Below are 17,914 nucleotides of genomic sequence, written 5' to 3'. Positions count from 1 at the left end.
TCCCACTTGTTGTTGATTCTTCACAAAAAATACAGTTTTATATCTTTATGTTTGAAGCCTGAAATGTGGCAAAAGGTCGCAAAGTTCAAGGGGGCCGAATACTTTCGCAATGCACTGTATATTTGGGAGATGATCTCCTTTTCAAATAACTGAAAGTGAGAGGTTGTAATCTGAATAAAGGAAAGAAGGCCATTCTTGAACATAGGGTGAGACATTCTTCCTAATTTGCAATATAAATAGGCCCGTTTTAATTTTGTCTGGCTTGCGGTTCCAAATAAAATATAATATTTTTTTCTGAAATAATAAAAAATACTTTTCGCTAGGTGTAGGCAAGACCATAAGCAAATAGGTAAACTGGGACCTTATCTACAGTTGCTTTATTTTTTTTATAATATATACACTTGAACAGTTCTATTTTTGTTTCATCAGATCTGAGGACAGAGCAGTGGCTTCTTCCTTGCTGAGCGGACTTTCAGGTTATGTCGATATAGGACTCATTTTACTGTGGATATAGATAATTTTGTACCTGTTTCCTCCAGCATCTTCACAAGGTCCTTTGCTGTTGTTCTGGGATTGATTTGCACTTTTCGCACCAAAGTACGTTCATTTCTAGGAGACAGAACGCGTATCCTTCCTGAGCAGTATAACGGCTGCATGGTCCCATGGTATTTATACTTGCGTACTATTGTTTGTACAGATGAATGTGGTACCTTCAGGCGTTTAGAAATTGCTCCAAAGAATGAACCAGACTTGTGGAGGTCTACAATTTATTTTCTGAGGTCTTGGCTGATTTCTTTTGATTTTCCCATGATGTCAAGCAAAGAGGCCCTGAGTTTGAAGGTAGGCCTCAAAATACATCCACAGGTACACCTACAATTGACTCAAATTATGTCAATTAACTTATCAGAAGCTTTGAAAGCCATCAAATCATTTTCTGTAATTTTCCAAGCTGTTTAAAAAGGCACTGTCAACTTCGTGTATGTAAACTTCTGACCCACTGGAATTGTAATACAGTGAATTATAAGTGAAATGATCTGTCTTTAAACAATTTTTGGAAAAATGATTTGCTTCATGCACAAAGTAGATGTCCTAATCGACTTTCCAAAACTATAGTTTGTTAACAAGAAATTTGAGGAATGTTTGAAAAAACTAGTTTTAATGACTCCAACCTAAGTGTATGTACACTACTGACTTCAACTGTATATCTTACTAGGTCCGGAGATTTTTGCCTCCATATATCCACTAATTCTAATATATCCATGCCATTCACGTTTCCTGAAGAGCATGAAGGTGATAGTTTGTAGTGTGGTTTCCTTTCTTGTCCATTGAGGTATTTAAAACAGTATATTAATCTCCCACCATAATAATATAATATTGTATTGCTTGTAGGGTTGATCATTTATTATCTATATTTTCAAAGAAGTGTGGATCATAATTATTTGGTCCGTAAAAGTTAATGAGCCATATCAGTTTATGGTCCAATAACGTATTTAAAATCATCCATCTACCTTGCGGACCTGTTTGGACAATTTGCACATTCGGATCAAAATTACTGTTATTTAATATCATCACCCCTTTCGAGTTTCTTTGCCCATAGGAGAATTATACCCCCCCCCCCCAGTCCTTTTTCCACACAACTTCATCTGAAATTGTTGAATGAGTTTCCTGTAAACAATAGATATGATATTCCTTCTCTTTGAGCCAGGTAAATATTTTTCTGATTTTATTCTTATCTGCTAAGCCATTACAATTATAACTGGCTATACTTATTTCACCATTCACCATAATCAGACACACGTTTCAAATCTATTCATCAAAATATATGTTTGTAGATTTACCATTAAAATGTACCATAGGGATTGAGTGTCCATATAGCTGTACCATGATATTTGCATTGCTACTAAGTAACCCTCCAATTGTTCTCCACTATTCCACCCACTAAAGCCTATCCCTAGTTGGGTTGTCATCCCAGTGACCGGCAGACCACCCCCGTCCCCCCGGATCCCTAGGCCCCCCGAGAGGCCAGGACCCATCCTTTGAAAAGAGCACACAGTGCCACCCACTGAACAGAAGCAGATCAACCGGTAAAAGCATTTCCAATGCTCTCACCTCAATCTGCTTTATATTTAGCCATTAAAAATATATATATTCAAAAATCTTGCGCATCTTAATTTCCATCATTAACAATTCATATGTGTAATAATGTCGTCAGTTCATGCAAAGGATTGTTACCCATAACCAGGATTGCCATTGCATTACATTACATTTTTGTCAAGCACTTATTATTTTAGCAAACAAATATTGTGATTCATCCTATATTGTCCCTAACATCCTTACACCCTTGCAACAGATGTGGGATACACACACACGCACACACACACACTTCCCCCACAATGCTCAATGGTTGTTACATCCTAGAGCCAACTCAAGAAAGCTGATTTACGAATGCATATACAGTTACAGTTGCTTGAGAAAGCATTGAGCAGAAATTTGAGATTTGACTAACCAGAAAAATTGAGCATGTACACATTTGTTTGCTTTATTTTACCTTTATTTAACTAGGCAAGTCAGTTAAGAACAAATTCTTATTTTCAATTACGGCCTAGGAACAGTGGGTTAACTGCCTGTTCAGGGGCAGAACGACAGATTTGTACCTTGTCAGCTCAGGGATTTGAACTGACCTTTCGGTTACTAGTCCAACGCTCTAACCACTAGGCTACCCTGCCGCCCCTTATCTAGCAATGTAAAGCGGAAAGTAAAGTTGATAGCCATGCTTAGTATCAGTATAAGCTTTATATGCAAGAGCAATGTATTATTTTTCTCATACAGTATATGTATTTACAGGTTTTGGTGAAATTATCACTGTACTAGTATAGCACTTAAATCTAGAGGCTTTAATGAAAACATTTCTAGACTATAACTAAGACTTTTCTTTAATCATAATATACACTGAACAAAAATATAAACGCAACATGCAAACATTTCTAAGATTTTACGGAGTTATAGTTTATATAAGTAAATCAATCTACTGAAATAAATTCATTAAGCCCTAATCTATGGATTTAACGTGACTGGGAATACAGATATGCATCTGTTGGTCACAGATACCTTTTTAAAAAGTTAGGCTGTGGACCAGATAACCAGTCAGTATCTGGTGTGATCACCATTTGCCTCATGCAGTGGAACACATCTCCTTCTCATGGAGTTGATCAGGCCGTTGATTGTGGCCTGTGGAATGTTGTCTCGCTCCTCTTCAATGGCTGTGTGAAGTTGCTGGATATTGACGGGAACGGGAACACGGTGTCGTACTTGTCGATCCAGAGCATACCAAACGTGCTTACTGGGTTACATGTCTGGTGAGTATGCAGGCCATGGAAGAACTGGGACTATTTCAGCTTCCAAGAATTGTGTACAGATCCTTGTGACATGGGGCCATGCAATATCATGCTGAAACATGAGGTGATGACGGCAGATGAATGGCACAACAATGGGCCTCAGGATCTCGTCACGGTGTCTCTGTGCATTCAACTTTTCATCGATAAAATTGAATTGTTTTTTTTGTCCGTAGCTTGTACATACCATAACCCCACCGTCAGCATGCCAATTGCACACTCCCTCAAAACTTCAGACATCTGTGGCATTGTGTTGTGACAAAACTGCACGTTTGAGTGGCCTATTGTCCACAGCATAAGGTACATCTCTGTAATGATCATGATGTTTAATCAGCTTCTTGATATGCCACACCTGTCAGGTGGATGGATTATCTTGGCAAAGGAGAAATGTTCACTAACAGGGATGTAAACAAATTTGAGAGAAATAAGCTTTCTTTGCATATGGAAAATGTCTGGTGTCTTATATTTCAGCTCATGAAATATGGGACCAACACTTTACATGTTGCATTTCTATTTTTGTTCAGTATACTTTTCATGGTCTTATACTCTTTGAGAACATTGTCTATTGAAGCTAAATATAATTCATTTGGATATTATATAATATGAAAAATTCATCTCTGAAGTTGCACTGTGTATAAAATGCATATCAGTTTATAAATAAATATATTGATTTGAATCCACTTTGAATCTTTTTGTGTTTAAGTAAGTAGTAGTAGTCTGTTACTGACTCGCATCTGGAAAACCCCATTTATGCCTTCGTGGCCTGATGCACCTGTAAGGCGTCTAGGTGTAGCAGATAAGACAGAGTCAGGCGCAGGACACAGAGATGAGTAATTCATGTAACTTTACTCAAAACAACAAATATTCCAAGAAGGAAAATAATCAAGCTCACAAATACAGACCAACGAACAAACACGCACAAAACTATGGGGGAACCAGAGGGTTAAGTAAGGAACATATAATTATGGGAATGGAAACCAGGTGTGTACAATGAAGACAAAACAAATGGAAAATGAAAAGTGGATCGGTGGCGGCTAGAAAACCGGTGACGCCGACCGCCGAACGAACAAGGAGAGGGACGAACTTCGGAGGCACCTCTTTTTATTTGTATTTTTTAAATGTTTATTATTGAATATTAAAACATACAATCTACCTGCAGTGAAGCCGCTCAACATTTACATTACATTCAGTCATCTAACAGACTCCCTTCCACAGCGACCCACAAAATCAGCCAGGGTCAACGCCCTGCCCAAGGTCACGTCGACAGATCTTCCACCAAGTCAAAACGGGGATGCAAACCAGCGACATATCGGCCACCGGCTCAAGCTCCCAACCGCCAGGCAACCAACCCTCCAAGATTTCCCCATTCCCCGATAGCTGCCCCTCAAGCATCCGATACCCCACCGAAAAAAAACTTGCCCTCCATTTTATATTTCATATTTTTTAACTATATCCTCTCTAACTACTAGATTGTAGTAACTGAGGGAGGTGAACACAGTAGTCTTTGAGATGATACAGCTTGCAGTGACTCAACCCACTCAAGTGGGGACTGCATGGAAGAGCACTAGTAAGCTAGTGACTCAGCCCTCATAACAGGGTCAAAGGCAGAGAATCTCAGTGGAGAGAGGGGAACTGGGCAGGCAGAGACAACAAGGGCGGTTCTTCGCTCCAGTGCCTTTCTGTTCATCCTCGCACCCCTGGGCCAGACGACACTCAATCATAGGACCAAGTGAAGAGATGAGTTTTCAGTAAAGACTTAAAGGTCGAGCCTGAGTCTCCGTCTCTCACATGGATAGGCAGACCATTCCATAAAAATTGAGCTCTATAGGAGAAAGCCCTGCCTCCAGCCATTTGCAAGCCTGCATTATGTGACCGTAACGTACGTGTAGGTATGTACGGCAGGATCAAATCAGAGAGATGGGTAGGAGCAGGCCCATGTAATGCTTTGTAGGTTAGCAGAAAAACCTTGAACTCAGCCATAGCCTTAAGAGGAAGCCAGTGTAGAGAGGCTAGCACTGGTGATATGATCACATTTTTTGGTTCTAGTAAAGATTCTAGCAGCCATGTTTAGCACTAACCAAAGTTTATTTAGTGCCTTATCTAGGTAGCCGGAAAGTCGAGCACAGCAGTAGTCTAATCGTGAAGTGACAAAAAGCATGGATTAGCTTTTTCAGATAAGTTTCAGATATTTGCAATGTTACGAAGATGGAAAAAGCTGTCTTTGAAATATTCTTGATATGTTCCTCAAAAGAGAGATCAGTGTAATGCCAAGGTCCTTCACAGTTTTATTTGAGAAGACTGTACAATCATCAAGATTAATTGTCACATCCAACAGAAGATCTCTTGGTTTCTTGGGACCTAGAAGTAGCATCTCTGTTTTGTCTTTGTTTAGAAGTAAAACATTTGCCGCCATCCACTTCCTTATGTCTGAAACACAGGCTTCCAGGGAGGGCAATTTTGGGGATTCACCATGTTTCATCAAAATGTACAGCTGTGTATCATCCATACAGCAGTGAAAGTTAACATTATGTTTCCGAATGACATCACCAAGAGGTAAAATATATAGTGAAAACAATAGTGGTCCTAAAACCGAACCTTGAGGAAACTTACAATTGATTTGTCAGATGACAAACCATCCACAGAGACAAACTGAAATCTTTCTGACAGATAAGATCTAAACCAGGCAAGAACTTGTCCATGTAGACCACTTAGAGTTTCCAATCTCTCCAAAAGAATGTGGTGATCGATGGTGCCAAAAGCAGCACTAAGGTCTAGCTGCACGAGGACAGATACAGAGCCTTGGTTTGACGCCATTAAAAGGTAATTTACCAACTTCACAAGTGCAGTCTCAGTGCTATGATGGGGTCTAAAACCAGACTTAAGTGTTTCATATACATTATTTGTCTTCAGGAAGGCAGTGAGTTGCTGCGCAATAGTTTTTTCTAATAAAAATGAGAAGGAACGGGAACTTCGTTATAGGACAATCGAGTCATGGTTTGGCTTTTTCAAGAGGCTTTATTACTGCCACTTTTAGTGAGCTTGGTACACATCCGGTGGATAGGCAGCCATTTATTATGTTCAACATAGGAGGGCCAAGCACACGAAGCAGCTCTTTCAGTAGTTTAGTTGGAATAGGGTCCAGTATGCAGCTTTGAAGGTTTAGAGGCCATGACTATTTTCATGAATGTATAAAGAGATATAGGATTTTAAAAATGTAGTGTCTCCATTGATCCTAGGTCCTGGCAGTGTTGTGCAGACTCAGGACATCTGAGCTTTAGAGAAATACGCAACTTCAAAGAGGAGTCCGTGATTTGCTTTCTTATGATCATGATCTTTTCTTCGAAGAAGTTCATGAATTCATTACTGCTGAAGTGAAAGCCATCCTCTCTTGGGGAATGCTGCTTTTTAGTTAGCTTTGCGACAGTATTAAAAATACATTTTGGAAAAATAGGATGATCGAGCATCAGTGAGGCTTCTTTGATATTGCAAGGTACTGTCTTTCCAAGCTAATCAGAAGAGTTCCAGTTTGGTGGAGCACCATTTCCGTTCCAATATTCTGGAAGCTTGCTTCAGGGCTTGGGTATTTTCTGTATACCAGGGAGCTAGTTTCTTGTGACAAATGTTTTTTTTTTTAGGGGTGCGACTGCATCAAGGGTATTACGCAAGTTTATATTTAGTTCCTCAGTTAGGTGGTTAAACGATTTTGTACTCCAACGTCCTTGGGTAGGTTGAGGGAGTCTGGAAGGGCATCTAGGAATCTTTGGGTTGTCCGATAATTCATAGCACAGCTTTTGATGATCCTTGGTTGGGGTATAAGAAGATTATTTGTTGCGATTGCAAACATAATGAGATGGTGATCCACTGAGTCGATGATGGCTCCGAAAGCCTTTTGGAGTGGGTCTGTAGAGTTTTCCATGTGAATATTAAAGTCACTATGCTAGTGACAGACTCCACTAAGCTGGCAGGCTGGATAACAGCCTGCTGCCCAGCCTGTACCCTATGTCATTGTGGCTAGAGGAGTTAGAGCCCTGTCTGATCAGCAGCTACACCTTTCTCCAGTCTCAACATTAACCAGAAGAGCCCAGTAAAACTACTAGGAAATAGCGCAACAGAAACACTGCTGTTCAACAATGGTACAATGGGGCCAAACCAGCTGTCACTTCATAGAAGTGAGTTCCTTAGTCAGTTCCTTAGTTTATAACCAGGGAGAACTGATGAGCTGGGATTTTCTGCCTCTAACCCTATAACGGAGGCTGAGTCACTGGCTTACTGGTGCTCTTCCATGCCGTCCCTATGAGGGGTGCGTCACTTGAGTGGGTTGAGTCACTGACGTGGTCTTCCTGTCCGGGTTGTCCCCCCCCCCCCCCCCCCCCCTCGGGTTCATTTCGTGGGGGAGATCTTCGTGGGCTATACTCGGTCTTGTCTCAGGACAGTAAGTTGGTGGTTGAAGATATCCCACTAGTGGCCGGTCACTGGGATGACAACCCAACTAGGGACGGGCTTTAGTGGGTGGAATAGTGGAGAACAATTGGAGGGTTACTTAGTAGCAATGCAAATATCTGGAGCATTTCTCCTGTCTTATCTGGTGTCCTGTGGGAATTTAAGTATGCTTTCTCTAATTCTCTCTCTCTTTCTTTCTCACTCTCTCTTTCTCTCGGAGGACCTAAGCCCCAGGACCATGCCTCAGGACTACCTGGCCTGATGACTCCTTGCTGTGCCTTTCTAATGAGTTTTTCCTAGCCACCGTGCTTCTACACCTGCATTGCTTGCTGTTTGGGGTTTTAGGCTGGGTTTCTGTACAGCACTTTGTGACATCAGGTGATGTCAGAAGGGCTTTATAAATACATTTGATTGATTTGATTGATTGATGAGCTGAATCTCTACATGGAAACATAAGCCCAAGCATTCACATGAAAAAGAGACACATCCTGTCTTTCAGTTACCTCATATCAATTTAATCAAATACAAACATGAGTACATCAGCAGCAGGACAACAAGAGGAACTGTAGTTATGGAATTATATGAACATATCTCTACTCAGTTGACCTGTACCCAGATCAGCTTTTGATCCTGGATGAGACATGCAGTAATGATACTACTATAGGACTAATGATCTTCATTAATCTGCTGCTTGGACACACCACGCACATCAAGACCTGAGGGGAATGTCACAAAGCAGGATCAAGGAGTTATCCACCTTACTTTATGCTAGTTTGCAATATGATGTCTAACTAGAATCTAGACTGTGTGGCTAGCCAACAATTGGGACTTCTATTCAACCCCAATTTACATTTGGAATGACTGTCAGGATTAGAAAAATTATGAAATAACTCCAGACATCGTCTCATACAATTCAAGGTATTACACATTTTACACTATTCCAAAACCAAACTGCATAGGATATTTCCTGATACATCCCCTGTGTGATAAATGTCAGGCTAGAATAGTGGGGAATAAGGGAGAGGAATAAGTGGGGGGGAGGGGTGACATCTACCCTCTTTCTTTCTACCAGTCCTTGTTCTGTATGTCGTGTTCTGTATTATTTGTTTTGTACCCAGAACTCTGGGTCTTGTTGTTTCTGTCTGCTCTTTTATGTTTAGATAAGAATGGTATACTTGTATTTTATACCTATACACCATTCTTGTATGTGTTTAATAAAAAAATAGGATAATGATAGGTGTGGTTGTCGACCTGCTTGACCAGATAGATCAACCAAACTCAAATCGCGGTCCGGGTCTGGACCCAGAGAAGGGTCAATACGGACCGGGCAACATCGCATTCAGTCATATCAAAATGAATATATTATTTTTAGGACAGCTTTCAAAAATCAACTGGGCGTGGCGTTATTTCTAACTCAGCAACTCTCTCTCTCTTGAAGCAACCCTCACCTCTACTAGTTCCCCGTCTAATTCAACCCCTCGTTTTACCCAACCACATAAATGCAAATATCCTCTGTGGAACCTCGGGACAAACAGACAGAAAGATACAAATATTTGACCACTGTTCAAGTGTTAATATCACAGATAGAAGAAAGAGCTTAGTTAGCAGTATCTTTGTTAATATGACATGTTAAAAAAAATACTCAAAGACGAGTGGACGGAAAAGTATGCGTACAAAACCAACGTGCCTGACATGCAGCAAGTCCGTCGTCCTCATGAAAAGTGGCAACATTAAGCTCTATTATGACACCAATCACATCCCAGATCCACCAAAGTAAATTCCCTGACAGCCAAACAACGTGCAAGGGATTGTTCATTGCGGATAACTTTGGTTTTACTGACGCTGAGATGGTAAAATAATGCTTGTGTGGAGTTACTGACACCTTGCTTGAATGGAAAATATAAAACTGATCCCACTGTCAGATTCCACAGCAATGAGAACTGAAATATTTGCTGAAGTTTTGACTTAACAACTTGATGAGGCCACTCAAAATGCACCATGTACTTCATTAGATGTGGATGATTCAATGCCCAGCTTGATGACTTCACTGTTGGAAGAGAACTGCTGCTAATCCAGAACCTTCTTGGTCATAAATGGGACAAAATTGTCAGAGGAAGAAAAACTGATTTTCAGATGGGTAGATGTCACATCACTGCAAACGGAGTTGATTGAGCTGCAAAGATGGTGCTTGCAGCTGATGTCCCAGTTCTCAAGTAACTGGCACTACACATCCTGACCATGTTTGGCTCCACATACAGCTGTACATCAGCCTTCTCCATATATATACATTTTTTTTTATAGTACTTTTTACCCCTTTTTCGTGATATCCAATTGGTAGTTACAGTCTTGTCCCGTCACTGCAACATCCTCTGAAACACAAACCCACCAAGCCGCACTGCTTGCTTAACCCGGAAGCCAGCTGCACCAATGTGTCGGCGGAAACGCCGTACAGCTGTCAACCGAAGTCAGCATGCATGTGCTCAGCTGCCACAAGGAGTTGCAAGAGCACTATGGGACAAGCACATCACAGCCGGCCAAACCCTCGATTGTGCACTATACATGGGTCTCCCAGTCGCGACACAGCCCGGGATCGAACCCAGATCTGTAGCGACACCTCTAACACTGTGAAGCAGTGCCTTAGACCGCTGCGCCACTCAGGAAGCCCTCCACAATTAACTTCATTAAAAACAAATACCGCACCAGGCTCACCAGTGTCTCCGAGTTGCTCTCATGCACACCATTTGTGCCAAATTTCAAAGCATTGGCAGGAGACAAAAAGTGGAATTTCTCTCATCAAATCAAATCAAATGTATTTGTCACATACACATGGTTAGCAGATGTTATTGCAAGTGTAGCGAAATGCTTGTGCTTCTAGTTCCGACCATGCAGTAATATCTAACAAGTAACATAACCTAACAATTCCACAACAACTACCTTATACAAGTGTAAAGGAATGAATATGAATATGTACATACGAGTACATAAAAATATATAAATGAGTGATGGCCGAATGGCATAGGCAAGATGCAGTAGATGGTATAGAGTACAGTATATACATACGAGATGAGTAATGTAGGGTATGTAAACATATAAAGTGGCATTGTTTAAAGTGGCTTGTGATACATTACATCAAGATGGCAAGATGCAGTAGATGGTATAGAGTACAGTATATACATATGAGATGAGTAATGTAGGGTATGAGAACATTATATAAAGTGACATTGTTTAAAGTTGTCACGCCCTGACCTTAGAGATCCTTTTTAGAATAAGAATAGCTGACAAATTCACCCAAATGTACATTTCTCTCGTGTACTTTCTCTTTTTCTCTCTTTTAAATCCCCATTTTGGGTAACACGCGCCACAGTGTGTTGGCCCATTATACTAAGTTCTAATCAATAGCCTAGAATGTGTTTTTGTGTATGTATATATTTTATCATCATTTTAGCTTTCTAGTAAATAAATACTCAACTAAGATTGGTGTGGTAAGAACTCATTGGTGAGACCCGGGTCCGTGCAGATTCACGGATTATGCGACGTTCAGAACGAGACTGTAGAGTTAACCGATTAATTAGCGGCTCTTGTAAAATCGATATTCTGATATTCTTTGAGTTAATTTGGGAAATAGAAACTCAATAAAACTAATTTTCCCATGGTGCCCCAGGTTAATGTTAATAATTACTTGATTTAGTTCATCACGCAATTAAAAACCTTTAATCATTCAATGAGCAACAGTCACGACGCAATATACGTCAAGATTTTTCGGGTTATTGTAAATGGGATATGACGTTTATATGACTCAACTCAAGAATAGAATACTTGAGTATCCCGAATAATAACAGGATATTGGTGTGCATATAAACATCATCAGTGTTAAAAATTAGGCCTATTTGGTAATAGTAACATTTAAAAAACACCTGTGCAAAACCATTTTTAAGTGTGTTTTCTAAAAGCATTAGTTTACCATAATTAGGCATTCAAAATGTTTATTAAAAAACATAAACTAAAACCTTAACTGAGTGCTTAACCTAAATCCATGAATCAACTATCAATAAATACAGATTCAATCAATCTATAAGAATAATAGCTCATCATCCTCCTCGGGAACCTACATCAGAACAACTTAGACAGCCATTTCACAACCATTCCTCCTACTTTGGGAATTATTCCTGGAAGGAACAAGGCAGCTGCAGTCCCAACAGTATCCAGAGCTGTGCTCATAAATGAGGGGTTTTTCTCTTCCTCTTGTGCCTTCGCACCCTTAAGGGCATCTATCTCTCTTTGCATTTGGTGTGCTCTGTCATCAAACCCTTGCCGGTGAAGGTCATTCTGCTCCTGAAATTACAAGGTTTGTTTTTACACATCACGGACTGTGTCATTAAAACAAAACACATACACACAGTTAATCTTACCGCTAGAGTTACTGTAGTTTTAAAGAGTACTTCTCAATGTTTGTGTTTTTTTTATTCCTACCTTCAGTCTGGCCTGTAGAACTCTATCGTGCTCTGCTATGGCATTTCTGCTGTCTCTCTCCATCCTCTCCATCAGCTGGTTCACATTCTCCTCATACGTCCTCTGCTGGTCCGCTCTCAACCTCTCCTGGACAACCAGCTGCTCCTCCATGGCTCGATTCTCCCGCTCAGATGCCTCTCTTTTTGCTTGCTCCGCTGCAGAGAAAGATGGACAGAGTATGTCATGTACTGTCATGTTGTCTTGTCTCTGTCCTTTCCCTTCACCCTGTCTCCCTCTGCTGGTCGTGTCAGGTTACCTTTTCTCCCCCGCTTTCCCCCAGCTGTCCCTTGTCTCCTCTAACTACCCATTCACCCCGTTCCCCACCTGTTCCCTTTTTCCCTCTGATTAGGTCCCTATATCTCTCTCTGTTTCTGCTCCTGTCCTTGTCGGATTCTTGTTTGTTTGTTTGTGTCATTCATGCCTGAACCAGACCATCGTCGTGTTCCTGTAACCTTGTCCTGTCCTGTCGGAATCTGCCTGTCCGTCTGAGCCTACGTTTTGTTTTGTAATTAAAGATACTCTGTTTTGTTAATTCGCTTTTGGGTCCTCATTCACGCACCGTAACAGAAGAATCCGACCAAGAATGGACCCAGCGACTTCGGATCCTCTCCACTCAGCCGTCGAGATCCAGGGAGCGATGCTAGGCAGACACGAGCAGGAATTGTCTGCTGCTCGACATGCCGTTGAGACCCTGGCCACCCAAGTCTCCAACCTCACAGAACAGGTTCACCATCTCCGCCTCGATCCACCGGCCACTTCCAGGGCTTTCGAATCTCCGGAGCCCAGAATCAATAACCCGCCGTGTTACTCTGGGGAGCCCACTGAATGCCGCTCGTTCCTCACCCAGTGTGATATTGTGTTTTCTCTCCAGCCCAACACTTACGCCAGGAGCACTGCTCGTGTCGCCTACGTCATATCTCTCCTTACTGGACGGGCTCGTGAGTGGGGCACGGCAATCTGGGAGGCAAGGGCTGAGTGTACTAACCAGTATCAGGACTTTAAGGAGGAGATGATACGGGTTTTTGATCGATCTGTTTTTGGGGAGGAGGCTTCCAGGGCCCTGTCTTCCCTATGTCAAGGCAATCGATCCATAACAGACTACTCTATTGAGTTTCGCACTCTTGCTGCCTCCAGTGGCTGGAACGAGCCGGCTTTGCTCGCTCGTCTTCTGGAGGGTCTCCGCGCAGAGGTAAAGGATGAGATTCTCTCCCGGGAGGTTCCTTCCAGCGTGGATTCCTTGATTGAACTCGCTATTCGCATTGAGCGACGGGTTGATCTTCGTCACCGAGCTCGTGGAAAGGAGCTCGCGTTCTCCGTTGCCCCCCTCTCCGCATCACTACCATCTTCCTCTGCCGGCTCGGGAGCTGAGCCTATGCAGCTGGGAGGTATCCGCATCTCGACTAAGGAGAGGGAACGGAGAATCACCAACCGCCTCTGTCTCTATTGCGGTTCTGCTGGTCATTTTGTCACTTCATGTCCAGTAAAAGCCAGAGCTCATCAGTAAGCGGAGGGCTACTGGTGAGCGCTACTACTCCTGTCTCTCCTTCAAGATCCTGCACTACCTTGTCGGTCCATCTACGCTGGACCGGTTCGTCAGCTTCCTGCAGTGCCTTAATAGACTCTGGGGCGGAGGGCTGTTTTATGGACGAGACCTGGGCTCGGGAACATGACATTCCTCTCAGACAGTTAAGGGAGTCCACGGCCTTGTTCGCCCTGGATGGTAGTCCTCTCCCCAGGATTCAGCGTGAGACGCTACCTTTAACCCTCACTGTTTCTGGTAATCATAGCGAAACCATTTCTTTTTTGATTTTTCGTTCACCTTTTACACCTGTTGTTTTGGGCCATCCCTGGCTAGTTTGTCATAATCCTTCCATTAATTGGTCTAGTAATTCTATCCTCTCCTGGAACGTCTCTTGTCATGTGAAATGTTTAATGTCTGCTATCCCTCCTGTTTCCTCTGTTTCTTCTTCACAGGAGGAGCCTGGTGATTTGACAGGGGTGCCGGAGGAATATCACGATCTGCGCACGGTGTTCAGTCGGTCCAGGGCCACCTCTCTTCCTCCACACCGGTCGTATGATTGTAGTATTGATCTCCTTCCGGGAACCACTCCCCCCCGGGGTAGACTATACTCTCTGTCGGCTCCCGAACGTAAGGCTCTCGAGGATTATTTGTCTGTAGCTCTTGACGCCGGTACCATAGTCCCCTCCTCCTCTCCCGCCGGAGCGGGGTTTTTTTTTGTCAAGAAGAAGGACGGGTCTCTGCGCCCCTGCATAGATTATCGAGGGCTGAATGACATAACAGTTAAGAATCGTTATCCGCTTCCTCTTATGTCTTCAGCCTTCGAGATCCTGCAGGGAGCCAGGTTTTTCACTAAGTTGGACCTTCGTAACGCTTACCATCTCGTGCGCATCAGGGAGGGGGACGAGTGGAAGACGGCGTTTAACACTCCGTTAGGGCACTTTGAATACCGGGTTCTTCCTTTCGGCCTCGCTAACGCTCCAGCTGTCTTTCAGGCATTAGTCAATGATGTCCTGAGAGACATGCTGAACATCTTTGTTTTCGTTTACCTTGACGATATCCTGATTTTTTCACCGTCACTCCAGATTCATCTTCAGCACGTTCGACGTGTCCTCCAGCGCCTTTTAGAGAATTGTCTTTTTGTGAAGGCTGAGAAGTGCACTTTTCATGCCTCCTCCGTCACATTTCTCGGTTCTGTTATTTCCGCTGAAGGCATTAAGATGGATCCCGCTAAGGTCCAAGCTGTCATTGATTGGCCCGCTCCTAAGTCACGCGTCGAGCTGCAGCGCTTTCTCGGCTTCGCGAACTTCTATCGTCGTTTCATCCGAAATTTCGGTCAGGTGGCAGCTCCTCTCACAGCCCTTACTTCTGTCAAGACGTGCTTTAAGTGGTCCGTTTCCGCCCAGGGAGCTTTTGATCTCCTCAAGAATCGTTTTACATCCGCTCCTATCCTTGTTACACCTGACGTCTCTAGACAGTTCGTTGTCGAGGTTGACGCGTCAGAGGTGGGCGTGGGAGCCATTCTTTCTCAGCGCTCCCTCTCTGACGACAAGGTCCACCCATGCGCGTATTTTTCTCATCGCCTGTCCCCGTCGGAACGTAACTATGATGTGGGAAACCGCGAACTGCTCGCCATCCGGTTAGCCCTAGGCGAATGGCGACAGTGGTTGGAGGGGGCGACCGTTCCTTTTGTCGTTTGGACTGACCATAGGAACCTTGAGTACATCCGTTCTGCCAAACGACTTAATGCGCGTCAGGCGCGTTGGGCGCTGTTTTTCGCTCGTTTCGAGTTCGTGATTTCTTATCGTCCGGGCTCTAAGAACACCAAGCCTGATGCTTTATCTCGTCTCTTCAGTTCTTCAGTAGCCTCCACTGACCCCGAGGGGATTCTCCCTGAGGGGCGTGTTGTCGGGTTGACTGTCTGGGGAATTGAGAGGCAGGTAAAGCAAGCGCTCACTCACACTCCGTCGCCGCGCGCTTGTCCTAGGAACCTTCTTTTCGTTCCCGTTCCTACTCGTCTGGCCGTTCTTCAGTGGGCTCACTCTGCCAAGTTAGCCGGCCACCCTGGCGTTCGGGGTACGCTTGCTTCCATTCGCCAGCGTTTTTGGTGGCCCACCCGGGAGCATGACACGCGTCGTTTCGTGGCTGCTTGTTCGGTCTGCGCGCAGACTAAGTCCGGTAACTCCCCTCCTGCCGGCCGTCTCAGGCCGCTTCCCATTCCCTCTCGACCGTGGTCTCACATCGCCTTAGATTTTGTCACCGGACTGCCTTCGTCAGCGGGGAAGACTGTTATTCTTACGGTTGTCGATAGGTTCTCTAAGGCGGCTCATTTCATTCCCCTTGCTAAGCTTCCTTCTGCTAAAGAGACGGCACAAATCATCATCGAGAATGTTTTCAGAATTCATGGCCTTCCGTCAGACGTCGTTTCGGACAGAGGTCCGCAATTCACGTCTCAATTTTGGAGGGAGTTTTGCCGTTTGATTGGGGCTTCCGTCAGTCTCTCTTCCGGCTTTCACCCCCAGTCTAACGGTCAAGCAGAACGGGCCAATCAGACTATTGGTCGCATCTTACGCAGTCTTTCTTTTCGCAACCCTGCGTCTTGGTCAGAACAGCTCCCCTGGGCAGAATACGCCCACAACTCGCTTCCTTCGTCTGCAACCGGGCTATCTCCTTTTCAGAGTAGCCTCGGGTACCAGCCTCCGCTGTTCTCATCTCAGTTCGCCGAGTCCAGCGTCCCCTCCGCTCAGGCTTTTGTCCAACGTTGCGAGCGCACCTGGAAGAGGGTCAGGTCTGCACTTTGCCGTTATAGGACGCAGACTGTGAGGGCTGCTAATAAGCGTAGAACTAAGAGTCCTAGATATTGTCGCGGTCAGAGAGTTTGGCTCTCCACTCAGAACCTTCCCCTTAAGACGGCGTCTCGCAAGTTGACCCCGCGGTTCATTGGTCCGTTCCGTATTTCTCGGGTCATTAATCCTGTCGCAGTTCGACTTCTTCTTCCGCGATACCTTCGTCGCGTCCACCCGGTCTTCCATGTCTCTTGTGTTAAGCCCGTTCTTCGCGCCCCCGCTCGTCTTCCCCCCCCCCCCCCCCCCCCCCATCCTTGTCGAGGGCGTACCCATCTACAGGGTCCGCAGGATTTTGGACATGCGTCCTCGGGGCCGTGGTCACCAGTACCTTGTTGATTGGGAGGGGTACGGTCCGGAGGAGAGGAGTTGGGTTCCCTCTCGGGACGTGCTGGACCGTGCGCTGATCGAGGATTTCCTCCGTTGCCGCCAGGTTTCCTCCTCGAGTGCGCCAGGAGGCGCTCGGTGAGTGGGGGGGTACTGTCATGTACTGTCATGTTGTCTTGTCTCTGTCCTTTCCCTTCACCCTGTCTCCCTCTGCTGGTCGTGTCAGGTTACCTTTTCTCCCCCGCTTTCCCCCAGCTGTCCCTTGTCTCCTCTAACTACCCATTCACCCCGTTCCCCACCTGTTCCCTTTTTCCCTCTGATTAGGTCCCTATATCTCTCTCTGTTTCTGCTCCTGTCCTTGTCGGATTCTTGTTTGTTTGTTTGTGTCATTCATGCCTGAACCAGACCATCGTCGTGTTCCTGTAACCTTGTCCTGTCCTGTCGGAATCTGCCTGTCCGTCTGAGCCTACGTTTTGTTTTGTAATTAAAGATACTCTGTTTTGTTAATTCGCTTTTGGGTCCTCATTCACGCACCGTAACAGAGTATGTGTGAGAGAGTGAGTGAGATAAATATCAAAGAGAACGAGAGGTAAGCCTCCATTTGGTGGTCATTAGAATGTTGTTGCCAGGTCATGGAGTGCATATTCATGGTGACCTATATCACCTTCTGCTCTCTGCTCAGCTTCAGTGAGGGACTGGTCTGCTGACAGGATGGCCTCACCAATGCTGGCCTTCCTTCCCAAGTACTCCTTCAGTACCTCTTCAGCCTGGAACCACCACACATAATATTTCACTTCCAACATCACATCAGTGCATTCGTAACTCTTTTGACCAGCATCCACAAAAATGATAATTACATAATATCCTAAAATAGCTGAAGCACT

The 17,914-nt window shown here is 44.2% G+C and overlaps 1 protein-coding gene across 1 annotated transcript in view; it reads right to left on the bottom strand.

The window, feature by feature from the left end:
- Nucleotides 1-10,616: 10,616 nt before the first annotated feature.
- LOC110501732 (guanylate-binding protein 2) overlaps nucleotides 10,617-17,914 on the bottom strand; it is an 18,520-nt gene continuing 11,222 nt past the window's right edge. Inside the window, exons 9-11 of the mRNA XM_021579481.3 lie at nucleotides 17,695-17,797; nucleotides 12,303-12,496; nucleotides 10,617-12,164 (exon numbers count right to left, since the gene is read on the bottom strand). Of these exons, the coding sequence (XP_021435156.2) occupies nucleotides 11,943-12,164; nucleotides 12,303-12,496; nucleotides 17,695-17,797 (519 nt within the window). The 3' untranslated portion in view covers nucleotides 10,617-11,942. The remainder of the gene's footprint in view (nucleotides 12,165-12,302; nucleotides 12,497-17,694; nucleotides 17,798-17,914) is intronic.

The sequence above is a fragment of the Oncorhynchus mykiss genome, chromosome 22 (genome assembly GCF_057628025.1).
Source record: "Oncorhynchus mykiss isolate SJ-2025 chromosome 22, ASM5762802v1, whole genome shotgun sequence".
NCBI classification, from domain to species: Eukaryota; Metazoa; Chordata; class Actinopteri; order Salmoniformes; family Salmonidae; genus Oncorhynchus; species Oncorhynchus mykiss.
This window is presented reverse-complemented; position numbering and strand designations above follow the sequence as displayed.